General features: G+C 50.1%; 1 protein-coding gene across 1 annotated transcript; it reads left to right on the forward strand.

Moving 5' to 3' along the window:
• Positions 1 to 6,482: 6,482 nt before the first annotated feature.
• Positions 6,483 to 8,570, forward strand: GADD45B (growth arrest and DNA damage inducible beta). Its single transcript, XM_003788720.3, has 4 exons — positions 6,483 to 6,771; positions 6,889 to 6,990; positions 7,380 to 7,602; positions 7,825 to 8,570. Exons 1-4 carry the CDS (start codon positions 6,728 to 6,730, stop codon positions 7,936 to 7,938), a joined length of 483 nt encoding a protein of 160 aa, XP_003788768.1. The 5' UTR covers positions 6,483 to 6,727; the 3' UTR covers positions 7,939 to 8,570.
• The last annotated feature ends 7,187 nt before the right edge of the window (positions 8,571 to 15,757 follow it).

Raw genomic sequence — 15,757 nt, forward strand, 5'->3', positions numbered from 1 at the left:
CACCGGCCATTTTTTGGTTGCAGCCATCATTGTTGTTTGGCGGGCCCGGGCTGGGGATTCGAACCCGCCACCTTAGGTGTATGTGACTGGCGCCTTAGCCGATTGAGCCACAGGCGCCGAGCCCAGAACCCTCTTCTAAGTGTGGACCAGAATTAATTCATTTCATGCTCAGGACAATCCCAGATAATGAACGTTATTATTACCATTTTGCAGAGGGAGAAACTGAGGCACAGAGAGGGGAAAATGATATGCTCAGGTTTAGACAGCTGGCCAGAAAGGGAGTTGGGTTTTAAACCCAGGGAGTCAGAAGCCTTCCTAGCCACCCACAATCCCTCCCCATGTTCCGTTCTCCCCATACCCCTGTTTCCCCACGCTGGCCCCTCCCACTGCTACTGTCTTAGTCTGCTTGGCTGCTAGAACTGAATCCCACAGACTGGGCTGCTTAAACAAGAAGAATTTATTTCCCTAAATCCTGGAGGCTGAAAGTCCAAGAACAAGGTGCTAGCCCAATTCAGTCCCCTAGCTGTGTCCTTATACTGTGGAGAGAGAGTGAGCCATCCCCCCACCTTCATGATGTCCTCTAAACATAATCACCTCCCAAAGTCCCCACCTCTTAATAGCACCCCTTTGGTGATTAGATTTTCAACATATGGATTTGATGGTGACACAAATATTCAGTATATAGTACCTCATATAATGGCAGGAGGGCTCCATCTCTGCACTCACCTCTCTCAAACATCCCTCCCAACTCCTGGGACTCCTGATGCTGCAGAGTTCCAGCTCCCATGCTGGGAAGGATCCCTGCACCCAGCCCCTCCGGGCAAATGAACTCCTCAATGTGCTGGAGACAAGGTTTTCTCCTTTGTCCAATAGGAGAAACCTATTGGACAACCTCCCTGCCTCACATGTTTGCCGGAGGGATGTCTTAAGGGTCGAGAATGAGGCACTCACTTCTGGGGCAAAGTGCTAAGGGGGCATCACAAAACTCAGTCACAATGACAATGTTTTAATGCCATTTTGAAAAAGTTCTAAATGGTTGCAAAAAAAATTCACGCTGAATAAATTTCCAAAATTTTAAATCATAACACAATCATGCATACTGATTATTCTTCTCAGCTCAGACTCCAAGATGGCACTGTTAGTGATCCTGTCTTTTTTTTTTTTTTAAAGCATTTGGTATTTATTTATTTATTTATTTTGAGACAGAGCCTCAAGCTATTGCCCTGGGTAGATGCTATGACATCACAGCTCACAGCAACCTCCAACTCTTGGGCTTAAGCGATTCTCTTGCTTCCACCTCCCAAGTAGCTGGGACTACAGGTACACCACAATGCCCAGCTATTTTTTGGTTGTAGTTGTCACTGTTTGGCAGGCTCCAACTGGATTCGAACCCAGCAGCTCTGGTGTATGTGGCTGGCACCTTAGCTACTTGAACTACTGGTGCTGAGCCTAGTCATCCTGTCTTTTTTTTCTTTTTTTTTAGACAGAGCCTCAAGCTGTCCCCCTGGGTAGAGTGCTGTGGCATCCCAGCTCACAGCAACCTCCAACTCCTTGGCTCAAGCGAGTCTCCTGCCTCAGCCTCCCAAGTAGCTGGGACCACAGGCGTCCACCACAATGCCCGGCTATTTTTTGGTTGCAGCCGTCATTGTTGTTTGGCAGCCCAGGCTGGATTCGAACCTGCCACCTTAGGTGTACGTGGCTGGCGCCTTAGCTGGTTTAGCCACAGACGCCGAGCCAAGTCATCCTGTCTTGATGAAGAATTTTAATATCTTGTTCATCATAGATTTTTTGGGAGGGGCTTTTAAATTTAATTTAACTTTAATTCTTTTTTTTTTTTGAGACAGAGCCTCAAGCTGTCACCCTGGGTAGAGTGTCGTGGCATCACAGCTTGCAGCAACCTCCAACTCCTGGGCTCAAGTGATTCTCCTGCCTTTGCCTCCCAAGTAGCTGGGACCACAGGCACCCACCACAACTCCCAGATACTTTTGGTTGCAGCCGTCACTGTTGTTTGGTGGGCCCAGGCTGGATTCGAACCCACCAGCTTAGGTGTATGTGGCTGGCGCCTTAGCCACTTGAGCCACAGGTGCCGAGCCTTAATTTATTTAAAGACAAGGTCTTGCTGTGGCATCCAAGATGGATCCTAGATCAGTGGGGCCTCATATACTCTTGAGCTCAAGCAATCCTGCCTGAGCCTCCCAAGTAGCTAGGACTACAGGCACACACCACCACAGCCAGTTAATTTTTTTTCTTATTTTTTGTAGAGATGGAGTTTTACTATGTTGCTCAGGCTAGTCTTGAACTCCTGGCTTGAAATAATCTTCCCACCTTGGCCTCCCAAGTGCTAGGATAATAGGTGTGAGCCACTGAGCCCAGCCACTGACATTCATTTGATTTAAATTACTGCACTAAATATGATTTATCTTGTTCTAGATTGGGCATGATGGTTGTACCAACTCATGATCTTACTAAAATCCACCAAATGGGACATTTAAAAGGGGGAGTTTTATGGCACATTAATTACATCTAAATAAAAAATGAGAGAAGAGGGCAGCGCCTATCGCTCAAAGGAGTAGGGTGCCAGCCCATATGCTGGAGGTGGGTTCAAACTCAGTCCCAGCCAAAAACTGCAAAAAAAAAAAAAAAAAAAAAAAAAAGAGAGAGAGAGAGAGAGAGAGAAGAAAATATCACTTATCACAATTGAGTTTTTTCAGGTTTTTTACCTGAATGATGATGACTCATTCTGCTCACTAAAGAGAACAATCAGAGGCTCAAAGAATATTCCTCCAAGTCCTTCCTCACATGCATCCTCCGTAGCAGCCTAGCAACCTCTCCCCTGATAGGCTGGGCTTTTGTCCAGGCTGCTTCCCGGCCTGGGATTGCATTTCCCATCCTCACCAGGAAAACACCACTCATCTATCAACCCTGATTTTGAAGGCTGGGTAGGGTGGCTCATGCCTGTAATCCTAGCACTCAGGGAGACCAAAGAGAATGGATTGCTTGAGCTCACGAGTTCGAGACCAGCCTGAGCTAGAGCGAGACCCCCGTCTCTAAAAATAACCAGACATTGTGGCAAGTACCTGCAGTCCCAGCTACTTGGGAGGCTAAGACAAGAGAATCACTTGAGCCCAAGAGTTTGAGGTTGCTGTGAGCTGTGCAGCTATGGCACTATACCGAGGGTGACAAAGTGAGACTCTGTCTCAATAAATAAATAAGCTCCAGGTGCGGTGGCTCACGCTTGTAATCCTAGCACTCTGGGAGGCTGAGGTGGGTGGATTGCTTGAGCTCATGAGTTTGAGATAAGCCTAAGCAAAAGTAAGACCCAGTCTCTACTAAAAACAGAAAAACTGAGGCAAGAGGATCACTTGAGCCCAAGAGTTGGAGGTTGCTGTGAGGTACGATGCCAGGGCACTCTAGCCAGGGCAACAACTTGAGACTCTGTCTCAAAAAACAAAAAGAAACAAACAACTCCCCTCCGCCTGACTTTGCTTCATCTCTATCCAGACTGACTGCCTTCAGCCGTATTGCCTTCCATCCTTTGGCCTTCTCTCTCTAGATCCTTTCCCCCAGTCCTGACCCCAGGAGGCTTGGAATATCAGGAGTATCCTGGAATATCATGAGGAAACTCAGAGCTCTGTGCTCTTGAGCTAATAACAATATCTTCCTGAACCTTGACTTCTTCCTCTGAAAAATAGGAATGATTACAGAAGTGCTGCTTCATGGGCAATTAGGGAGGAAATGCTTAGTACTCAGTAAGTTCTCAAGAAATGTGTGCTTAACCAGGCTAGTAGTCCTTACCTGTAGTCCAGCTATATGGGAGGCTGAGGTGAGAAAATCCTTTGAGTTCAGGAATTTGAGGCTGCAGTGAGCTATGATGATACCACTGCACTCCAGCCTGGGCAACTGAGCAAGATGCTGCCTCTACAAAAAGAACTAAGAAATATATATATGGGATATGGTGGCACGGTAGCTCAATCTGTAATCATAGCACTTGGGGACGGTAAGGCAGAAAGATCAGTTGAAGACCAGCTAGAGCAAGAACAAGATCCTGTCTCTACTAAAACTAGAAAAATTAGCCTGGCATAGTGGTGGGCGCCTGTAGTCTCACTCTGGAGGCTGAGGCAGGAGGATCGCTTGAGCCCAGGAATTGGAGGCTGCAGGGAGCTATGATGATGCCACAGCACTCCAGCTGGGTAACAGAGCAAGATCCTGTTTGCAGAAAAAATAAAAAAGAAGAAAATTCTGACACTACCACATAGATTATTAACTTTAAGGATATGATGATCTGTGGAATAAATCAGACTCAATAGATAAATCCTGTATGAATTCCACTCATAGGAGGTCCCTAGAGGTGTCAGATTTACAGATACAGAAAATAGAACGGTGGGTGCCAGGGGCTAATGAGTGGGTGGGAAGTTAATGTTTCATGAGGACAAACTTCCCAAAGTTTCAGTTTGGGAAGATGAGAATGTTTTGGAGATGGATGGGTGGTGATGGTTGCACAACAATGTGAGTGTGCTTGATGCTACTGAGCTGTATATTTAGGAGAGTTGAAGTCATAACTACTGTTAGCATGTTTTCATAACAATAAACCAGAGCCCAGACAATAAGTTGTCGATTTTTCTTTTTCTTTTTTTTTTTGAGACAGAGTCTCACTATGTCGCCCTCGGTAGAATGCCATGGCATCATAGCTCACAGCAACATCAAACTCTTGGGCTCAAGTGATTCTCTTGCCTCAGCCTCCCAAATAGCTGGGACTACAGGCGCCTGACACAACACTGGGCTATTTTTAGAGACAGGGTCTCAGTTTTTCTCTGGCTGGTCTTGAACTCCTTAGCTCAAGCAATCCACCTGCCTCGGCCTCCCAGGGTGTTAGCATTACAGGTGTAAGCCAAAGTTGTCATTTAATTTAAAAAATTGCATCTATAAAATATAAAATGTATATTGCACATGTAAATACTGTATATATAAAAGTATATAAAATATTATACCGGCCCCTAAGACCCGAGCTCGGCTGAGGACAGGTCAGTTCCTTCCGGCGCCTTGGGTGCAGGGGACTCTCCCGGCCACCAGGCGGCGCCGCCGCACCTTGCAGCCCGGTAGTTGGTGAAGGGACATTTCGCGCCCTCCGGTGGGCGGCGCGGAGGCGGCGTGATGCGTCAGCCGAACCCGGGGCCGTGAAGCTGGAGGACTAGGGGGCCGGGGGCCGGAGGATCCGCCGCCGGGCCGAGGCCGGGCTCCAAGCTGGCGGAGGAGGGGACACAGATGTGAGTCACCCGGGAGCCCCCAATCGACCGTGGGAGACAAGTCTCCTCCTGCCCGCCTCGCAGCCGTACTGCCTTCCTGGGGCAGCGCAGATCCTGGCGGCCATCCCTGGAGCACACGCGTGGCTGCAACACGAACTATCCAGTGGCTTTGCGCAGTGATGGCCTCATCAAGCCCAGTTTCTCCTTTTGCATAATGCACATAAGCATCGCCCCTGCTTCCGAAGTCCTTGGTTAAATATAACCCATGATACGGGGATGGGACCTCCTGGAGCACATTACGTACTCGACACAGGTTAGCGCTCACCCCGGAGTGAGGAAATAAAAGTGACCACCTCCAGTGGAAGCAGGGTGGAGGCGGCGTACAGATGCTGGGTCTCGATTTCTCCCCATAATCAGGTGCACAGATACTGCGAAACCAGGGAAAGAGCGACAGCCGGCAGGGGTGGAGCCATCCAGCGCAGAGCCTGAGGAGGTTGCGCGCCACCTGTGCCTCCCACGCTCATCCCACCGTGAAACTCCTGGGGGGCGTAGAGGGGGCGCCCAGGTTCTCCCACAGGATGCCCAGGGCTTTGCGGTTCCCACCACTGCGGATCTCGATGCGGAGAGCTGATGCCTACTGAGCACTTACTGTATGCCCTTTATTTTATTTAATGCTCTCTCCAACCCACTGAGGCTGGAACTGCATTCCCATTATTCATGTGGGAACATAGAGGCCGGGAGAAGTTAAGTCAACCCAGGGTCTGGGGTTGCCGCCGCCAAACGAGACCCACCCATCGCCCCTTGGTGGGGGATCAGACTACAAACCAGACTCCTTCCCATGCAGCCCCCCAGCAAAGCTTGGGAAAGGCACGAGCCTGGGACTCTCCAGGGACCGGGAGGGGATTCCATGACTCCCCCCGCCCCCCTCCCCGAAAGTCCGGGCCGCCTCGCGCCCTGGAAATCCCGCGCGCGCCCTGAACCGCGGCGCGGCTGCCGGGAAATCAAGAGAAAAACTTCTGCTTTTTTTTCTTCTCTGGCACTCGCGGCCAACCCCTGCGCCCTCCTCCTGGCTCTCGCCCCCACGTGGGCTCACGGCACTCCGCCCCCTCACCGCCGCTGGCCAACCGCAGCTCTGACTGAGCTCGTCTTTGTTTTTTCACCAATAGGAAAGGCGAACAGCTTCACTGAGGCCGAGCCGACCAGCAAGTCTATAAAAGGCGCTGCCCGCGGCACCGCACTCAGATCGCCGAAGCGAAGGACTCAGAGTGGTTATTTGTGACTGCTGGGATTACTTTTCTTAAGGACTTGCAGTTTTCTTTTCCGCCTTTTTTTTTTTTTTGGACGGGAGAATTTCACTGCCTCCTGAAGGTCTTGGACGAGCGCTCCGTGTCCGTGGAAGGGTTTTGGGCTGTCTGCCTCGGATTTTGCAATTTCTTCTTGGGGACTGTTGTGGGGCTGCGTCCACTGTGGATTATAACTGCAACATGACGCTGGAAGAGCTCGTGGCGTGCGACAACGCGGCACAGAAGTAAGTAGCCTGGCCCCCCCGCCGCCTGAGGTCGGCTAGGTTGGGATGGGCCGGGCTGGAACGGAACGTAGCCCGGGTGGCCCGGCAGGCGCTGAGTCTTCTCTCTCCTGATCTCAGGATGCAGACGGTAACTGCCGCGGTGGAGGAGCTGCTGGTGGCCGCACAGCGCCAGGACCGACTCACAGTGGGGGTGTACGAGTCGGCCAAGCTGATGAATGTGTGAGTCAGACCCTGTCCCCGGGCTGAGCGCGGGTGGGGATCCCCTCCATTCTGCACGTTCTCCCTACACCCTTGTCTTGCATGGGCATGGGACTTCCCTAAGTGACCCCACTGCGGAATCCGGGCTTTTCGGCTTCTGGGGGAGAGCGGTGGGATGCAGTGTTCTAAAGATGCACTTGAATCCATTGCAAGTGACTCTCCCTGTATGATTTTACCACCAATATTTTGAACTGTGCCACCCACTCCCCACTTCTCCCCACCTCCACCAGCCTGCAGAGGCAATGCCCTGCACCTGTACAGTTTCTCTTTGCTCTTGCACACTCATTTTTTGCATGTATGGTGGCTCCTTGGTCCCTAGCTGACCTTCCCTCTCCCTTTGGCCCCCTCAGGGACCCAGACAGTGTGGTCCTATGTCTCCTGGCCATTGATGAGGAGGAGGAGGACGACATCGCCCTGCAAATCCACTTCACACTCATCCAGTCCTTCTGCTGTGACAACGACATCAACATTGTGCGGGTGTCAGGCATGCAACGCTTGGCACAGCTGTTGGGGGAGCCTGCTGAGACCCAGGGCACCACTGAGGCCCGAGACCTGCACTGCCTCCTGGTCACGGTGAGCCTCTCCCCTGCCCCACCTTGGGCACCTGGGTCCTTGTTTGTCAACAAAGTTGGGCTGGCCTGCTAAGCACCAGCTCAGCCCTCAGCCATGCTCGGCATGTCCCGTGGGCAGGGCCTTCTCACCCAGGAAGTTATTTTGAGCATGCCTGTTTTCCCCAAACAGGATCCTGGGGGAGAGAGAGGCTTCCACTAAACTCCTTCTCTCCCCCTCCCACAGAACCCTCACACGGATGCCTGGAAGAGCCACGGCTTGGTGGAGGTGGCCAGTTACTGCGAGGAGAGCCGCGGGAACAACCAGTGGGTCCCCTACATCTCCCTCCAGGAACGCTGAGGCCCTTCCCAGCATCAGAACCTGTTGAGTTGCTGCCAAAAATAAAATAAAATAAATATTTGACCCCCTCCCCCCCAGAACAACCCAAAACCAACACAACCCATGAGACCATGGGGGCAGAGTCTTTGGAGACTGAGGAGGAGGAGGAGAGGGGAGTGTGTGACCATCCCCAGGGTGCCAGAAGCAGAGCCAGAGATTGCTGTGGCCACCAGGCGAGGAGAAAAGGGCACCCAGGCCCAGAAGGAGATTGGGACCCCGGAGCTCAGGCCTTGTGAAGGAGCAGAAGCAGGAATGGGGCGCTGTCACCTCCCCCATCACAGAGGGTCCGGACTTCACACCTCCAGGGTAGGGTGAGACTTTGTCTCCCACCCTCCTTGAGACTGGAGCTGACGTCTGCAGATGAGAGACTTGGCTGATTGAGGGCTTGCACCCTCTACAGGACTACACTTTGGACTTGGGAGCTGGGGCTATTGTTTCTCTGTGCCCATGAACTCCCAGTTTGCAAATGATATAGACAATCTATTTTGTTACTTGCACTTGCTATTCAAACCACTGAAAGAGAGATGGGAAGCTAGAGATACATCTATTTTTATTTCTACTATGATGGCCTTATAATAAACTTGTAAAGCTTCTGGGTTCTTGTTTATTTCCTGCTTCTGAGAACCCCTGCCCCCTAACATATCCTGTGCTCCAGCAACACTGACGGCCCCCCCAGCTCACCAGGAAGTGTTACTTAAGTCTCTGTTAGTAGTTCCAGGCTCCTTTGCAAGAACAGTGCCTCTTCTCTCTGCAGCAGGCGCCACCACCCAACTCCAACAAATCTTTGCCTCTTTTTTTTTCCCCTTCTTCTCCTGCCCTGTAGCAATTAAGAGACCGGTTTATTACGAAACCTGGCCCCCACCTGGCCCCAGTGCCACCGCTGTTACTGGCTTTGCTGGAGCCAACCCCAAGCAGCTCTGGGCACATACAGACATTCTCCCCGAGGCGTGGGGGGAGGAAGTGTGCAGGCTGCAACCCCTCAGTACCCAGCCACAGCTGCAGCCTCAGCCCAAGGTCCAGAGAGGTCAAGGGGGTACCTGGGACCACACAGCGAGGTGGGCTCTGGCCTTAAAAGCAGAGCTCCTTTGGGGATCCCCCAGGGAGGGAGGTCCCCACCCATCACTCCCAGGGTCTCTCCGTCCTAGTAGTCCTAGTACGAGCCTCTTCACTGGGCTAAAGAAAAAAAGGGATTTTTTTTCCCTAAACTAAAATCAACAAGCAGAAAAAATACCCCAGGAAGTCGGCCTCCGGGCCCAGCTGAGCTAGGCACGTTGCTGTGCTTTGCCTCTAAACCGAAACTGGAAGCCCTGGCCGCCAACTCATAGTTCTCCTGAAGCTGCCGGCAAGGTGACTACCCCTGCCTGGGGCTGGGAGCCCGGCCCAGCCCTTCTGCCTGGCCTCAGTCTTCCCGCCGGTGGTCTGCAGGGTGGGCACGCCCTCCGGGCACCTGGGTGGGTAGTCTTGTCTCCTTTCCCTTCTACAGCCCCGGGGCCTGGGAGCTGGGGAGGAGCCGAAACGCGAAGGGGGCCCTGCCCGCATGCCATGACCTTTCCACAGAGTCCCACGTGGGCGCGAAAGGAAAACCCCTGCGGCCCCCCAGGAGTCACCAGGCTAGGGGGAGCCCCGGCGGGGGAGGATGGCTGGGGGAAAGAGGGGGGAGGGGGAAGACCCAGAGAGACTGGGGAAGGGGCGGGGATCCTTACCCGGGCCGGGAAGAGGAGGGGAGAACCGAAGAGGGGAGACTGGAGCCCAAGCTGGGGAGAAAAGAAATCTTCAGACTGAGACTAGAGTGGGGAGGGAAAGCCAGGGGTGAGGGGTAGGAGGGATACCTGCAGGGACTGGGGGAAAGGAAAACGGAGATGAACAGGCTAGAGCCTCCAGAGGGGGAGGTAACCGTGGAACCCAGAGGGATTAGGGCACCTGGATGGGGGAGGGGCGAGGAGGTGGAAGGAAGAAGCGGGTGGAGGGGGGGAATCGGTTCCTATTCCGCCTCTAGCCATCCAGAGGGCTGAGTGACCTCTGGGTCAATTTAACAGTGCAGGCAAGACCCCAAGCTCAGCCCTGGGGAGAAACGGCATGGGGCCTTGGTGGTAGGACCTGTAGCCGGGACCTTAACCTCTCTGGCCTCATTTTCTCTCTCTGAAAAATGAGGATAATAATAGCACCTGGCTCACAAATTGTTGAGCAGATTAACTGAAATACAGATTCCTTTGACTAAGTTCCTTGGATTATTTAATTCATTCTATTATACTTCCAACACAGACTGTATAAAAAAGATTAACCATTGGCAGTGGTTCACACCTGTAAATCCCAGTACTCTAGGAGGCAGAAGTGGGAGGATCCTTTGAGCCAGGAGTTCCAGACCAGCCTGGGCCACATAGCAAGATCCTGTCTCTAAAAAAAAAAGTCCAGCCATTATTATCAGCACTATTATTACGTTCCAGGCATTTCCAGGATCATCTTTAATCCTCTCCCAGCTGCCCTATGAATCAGCCGAGCTGGCACTAGCACCACACAGTGAGGCATACCGTCTATGCAAAATTAAAAACTCAGTCAGCAAGACAAAGAATATTTTCAAGCAGTATTTTTGAAATGGAAATGAGTGCAAAAAGAAATCTGTGGTGAACAAAATTTCAAAACTGTAAATCAAGACAGATTCAGTGTTGCTGATTTTTCCCTTTGACTCAACCTCTGAAGCTCCAGCTCTCTCCCCTGTCACCCTTGTGAACGTGCAGGACTGTGGCTAAGGTATTCTCAGAGTAGTTCTCTCATTATTATTACTATCAAAGTCATTGTTGCTATCATTAATAAAAATGTTTCAAGGTATTCCTGATGAACAGGAATCTGCTCAAATGCTGCTGTCTCACTGAATAAGTAATAGCAGTTATGTATATTTAGTCCTCCCTGGGGATAAACTATAAACGCCTTAAACTTGACCTTGACCCTGTAAGGAAAATACTATTGTCCCATTTTCCAGAAGAGACTGAGGCTTAGAGTGGAGGAGCCACCGCCTGGCCAGCCCCCAAGGAAAACCCTGGCTGAGAGGAGGGGGAAGGTTACACCACATCTGGCTCTTCTCCGCCCCCCCCACCTCAAGTTCACAGTGAGGCAGGGAGGAGTTGTTATAGGTCACAAAAGCTCAGTCAGCTGGGACAGGCCCTGTTCTGGGCTCCCATCCCCAGGATTGGCTGGGTGCCAAGATTCTTGTGTGTTCCTTGGACTACAGTGAGCAGGAGACAGTTGGTAATGTCAGCCACAGGATGCAGACAGCTGGGCACTTGTGTCTGGGGTGTGTGCTCACTTTGGGGTGATCACACTCTCGCCTCTTTTGGGCCTAAGACAAACATGGCATGCACTACCCCCTCTACACAGTTATAAACACAACCAGAGACATATGCTTACCTGTAAGTCACATGTGCAGGAATATGTAGTCACTTTCATGAGGACAGATGCTTAAAGATAGATGTACTCTCTGTCCCCAGGCCTCAATAGTTTGTAGGCTTCCAGCTGTTTCCCTGAATCCTCCCTCTCCAGGGAAGTGAAGATGGCCTTGTTAATATGTCATAAGGCATTTGGGGGACCAAGCTGGAGGCAGGGAATGGCACAACAAAAATATGACAGAAATGTTGGGGAGATAGACTATAATAATAGCTGGCTTTGCACTGAGCTAGCTTTTCACTCCTGTTATTCTTTTACTTCTAGCAAAAAACCTTACAAGGTAGGTACTATTATTATCTGCTATTTTGTTTTAATTTCAGAGTATTACAGGGGTACATCATATTTTGGTTATATGATTTTCATTTGTACATTTTAAGTCAAAGTTATAAGTGGGCCCTTCACCCAGAATATGTCATTGCTCCAGTTAGGTGTGAATTTATTATATACTTTTTACAGAAAGAGAACATAGGGTTCAGAGAGGTGCAGTGATTTGCCCAAGGTCAAACACCTGGACAATTGCAAAGCCAGAAACCAAACCAAGGCCAGTGTAATCCAAAGTTAGAACTTTTACCACATTTATACACTTATTTATTAATATAATAATATATTATTGAGATATAGTCCACATACCATAAAATTCGCCCCTAAGTGAACTCAGTGATCAACTCAGTGGTTTTAGTATATTTACAAAGTTGTGCAACCATCACTTTAACCCAAATTCAGTACCTTTTCATCACCCCCAAAGAAGCCCCGTTCCCATCAGTGGTCACTGCTCATCCTCCTTCCCCCAGCCCCTGTCAACCACTAATCCACGTTCTTGTCCTTGGGATTTGCACGTTCTATTTTATATCAATGGAATCATAAAATATGTGCCTTTTGTTTTGTTTTGTTTTTGAGACAGAGCCTCAAGCTGTCCCTCTGGGTAGAGTGCCGTGGCATAGCTCACAGCAACCTCCAACTCCTCGGCTCAAGCGAGTCTCCTGCCTCCGCCTCCCAAGTTGCTGGGACCATAGGTGCCTGCCACAACGCCTGGCTATTTTTTTTTTTTTTTCCGGTTGCAGCCATCATTGTTGTTTGGCCGGCCCAGGCTGGATTTGAACCCGCCACCTCAGGTGTATGTGGCGGGCGCCTTAGCCACTTGAGCCACAGGCGCCAAGCCATGCCTTTTGTGCCTGGCTTCTCTCCCTTGTGCACTGTTTTCAAGGTTCATCTGTGTTATAGTCTTCCCTACATCTGTGGTCCCCTGAATGTTCCTGGTAACCTTAGCAGTATACTAGTACCCTCATGAGTGGACAAGAACACACATTGCATGAGTTGTGCACACAATTCACATTAAGTGATGTGGGTGTCACACACACACATAACCTGGAACACACGTTATTCACACACCTGGCTCTCTGACCTCCAGCCAGTGCACATGCTAGAACACTTCTCTATCTTTCCCCAAGTTAATGCCTACTCACCTTTTTGTTCTCATCTCAGATGTCACCTTCTGTGGGATGCCCTCCAGATAGGATCCAGCATAGCCTCTCTACTAGCTCTGCCCACTCCCTCTCTTGGCACCTGCCCCTATATTTAACCTTGTCATATATTCTTCCTTTCTACTTTCTGTGTTAGGCAGAAGACTCCCAGAGAGATGGGAGTGGGTCTGATTTTCTCACGTGGTTAGCTTAGAGCCTGGGACACATAAATACTTATGGGATAAAGACTCAATTACTGTATAATTAGAGATTGGCCCATTGATGACCATCTGTGTCTAGGCTCCAGGACAGACCATTTTGTTCCTAAGGACACACATTGGCCTGCCAAATACTCAATCCTGGCCAGGTACAGTGACACCACTCAGGTCAGGGAGGCTGGAACCTTGCCCTGTGGAGGTAGCCGGCTGTGTGACCTTGGGCAAATTGCCTCACCTCTTTGGACTATTTCTTTATCTGTACAGTGGGAATCTATTAGTAGTGCCTCTTTCTCCAGGTTGTGGTGAGCATTAAGTTAATTAAACTATTTAAAGCAATGAGAACATTGGGATGTTTCCAGAAAAGTCAGCTGTTTTTATGTAAGTCAGTGTAAGAGTCACATAATACAATCCTTTCTACCTATACACAAACTTCTGCATTGTTACTTACCTGTAAGCTGGAATTTGTCTCTGAATTTGCCCACAGTGTTATATTCAGGCATAAGAACTTGTGAGGCTATGTGGGGACACAGCAATAATCATACAAATATGGCTGGTCCTTGGAATTCCCAGAATTCCTGGAGTGAGCCCTGGGCACCCAGAACTCTTGACCAGTTGAGGTCCCTTGTTTGTACCTAGACCCCTCCCACCTAATTTTGGTTGGAGGGGTAGACCTGTTGATTCTGCATATAGCTCACCTCCCACTTCAAGGTGGCTTCAGGGCATAACCTCTGAGTAGGAGCATCAGATGTGCCTGATGACCTGAGGACTGTCTGTTCCAAGCTGTCAGCATGGATGGTCACGTGTACCCACACAAACACACTTTTGGAGAGCAGACACAGATGCTCACACATCCACATATGCACATGCCATTATTCTTAGCCTCATCCCACACTCACACACTGTATGCATGTCCTGGGTCTTCCTTAACAACACACTACAGGCTGCAGGGCTTAAATAACACAAATTTATTTTTTCATAGTTTTTGGAGGCCAGAAGTCCAAGATCAAGGTATTGCCCAGGATGGTTTCTTCTGAAGCCAGGAGGGAGGATATCTCAGGCCTCTCCCCAGTTTTTGGTGACCTAAGGTATTCCCTTGGCTTGTAGATGGCTGTCTTCTCCCTCTATCTCTACAGTGAGATACAGGCACATTCTAGGCACATCCGTGTCCAAACTTCCCCCTTTTACAAAGATTCCAGCTGTATTAGATTAGGGCCTACCCTAACCACCTCATCTTAACTTGAGATTACACGTATTCCCAAATTAGATCACATTTCCAGGCACTGAGGATTGGGACTTTGACGTCTTTTCTTTCTTTTCTTTTTAGAGACAGAGTCTCATTTTGTCACCCTCAGTAGAATGCCGTGATGTCACAGCTCACAGCAACCTGCAGCTCTTGGGCTTAGGTGATTCTCATGCCTCAGCTTCCTGAGTAGCTGGGACTACAGGCACCTGCCACAACACCCGGCTACTTTTTTGTTGCATTTTGGCCAGGGCCAGGTTCAAACCCACTGCCCTTGGTATATGGGGCCAGCGCCCTACTCACTGAGCCACAGGTGCTGCCCTCTTTTTTTTTTTTTTTTTTTTTGAGACAGAGTCTCAAGCTGTTGCCCTGAGTAGAGTACGATGGCATCACAGCTCACAGCAACCTCAAACTCTTGAATTTAAGTGATTCTTTTACCTCAGCTTCCCAAGTAGCTGGGACAACAGGTGCCCACCACAACACCTGGCTATTTTTTTATTGTACTTGTCATTGTTGTTAGGCAGGGTCAGGCTGGATTTGAACCCTCCAGCTCCTGTGTATGTGGCTGGTGCCCTAGCCAATGAGCTACACGCGCTGAGCTGGGACTTCACCATCTTTTGTGGGACATAATTCAACCTCTAACACACTCACACAAAAATACCCAACCATACGTTCCTAGTCATGCATGCAGACATTAGAGTGAGAACTCATAAGAGTTCAACAGACATGTGTGCTGTCTTTATTCTCTTGTTTTTCTTTTCTTTTCTTCTTCTTCTTTTTCTTTCTTTTTTTTTTTTTTTTGCAGTTTGGCCAGGGCTGGGGTTGAACCTGCCACCCTGGATATATGGGGCCAGTGCCCTACTCACTGAGCCACAGGCACCAGCCAGTTCTCTTGTTTTTCTAATACCAGCACGGCAAGGGTTCCTAGCACACAGTAGGGGCTCAGTATATAAGGAACTATTCCAGGCAGCCTTCTATGTGGCCCATCCTCTCCCAGGCCTATCCTCAGACCCTGGTACCCTCTGAATAGTGGCTTTCACACTTCAGGGTGAATTGGCTGTCCCAGGGCATACTCTGAATTTGGTAGGTTGGATGATATCCCAGGGTACCCCAATGTCTGCACTAGACTGGGACTCCCCTTTTCTAGCAAGCAGGAAGAAGAATCCAGAAGTTTCCTGGGGCCTTTGGCCAGGCTTCTGCAATAGTTTTTCATTCCTTTCTCCCAGGGACCCAAGAGTCTGTCCTGGCCCTCAGATCTCCAGAACTCCCCACAGTTTCTCACCTCCTGGCCGCATCCTGGGGGATCCCCTCCATCAGTGTGTGTGCCCTCCTGGGGTATCTCTCCTCCTGACCTCTCTGTGGTATCTCTGCTAGATTTTTCTTTACTCAGCAGTTCCCAACTAGGGTTCTGAGAAGGTGAGCCA

The sequence above is a fragment of the Otolemur garnettii genome, unplaced genomic scaffold, assembly GCF_000181295.1.
Source record: "Otolemur garnettii isolate 467f Iridium unplaced genomic scaffold, OtoGar3 scaffold00029, whole genome shotgun sequence".
Classification (NCBI taxonomy): Eukaryota; Metazoa; Chordata; class Mammalia; order Primates; family Galagidae; genus Otolemur; species Otolemur garnettii.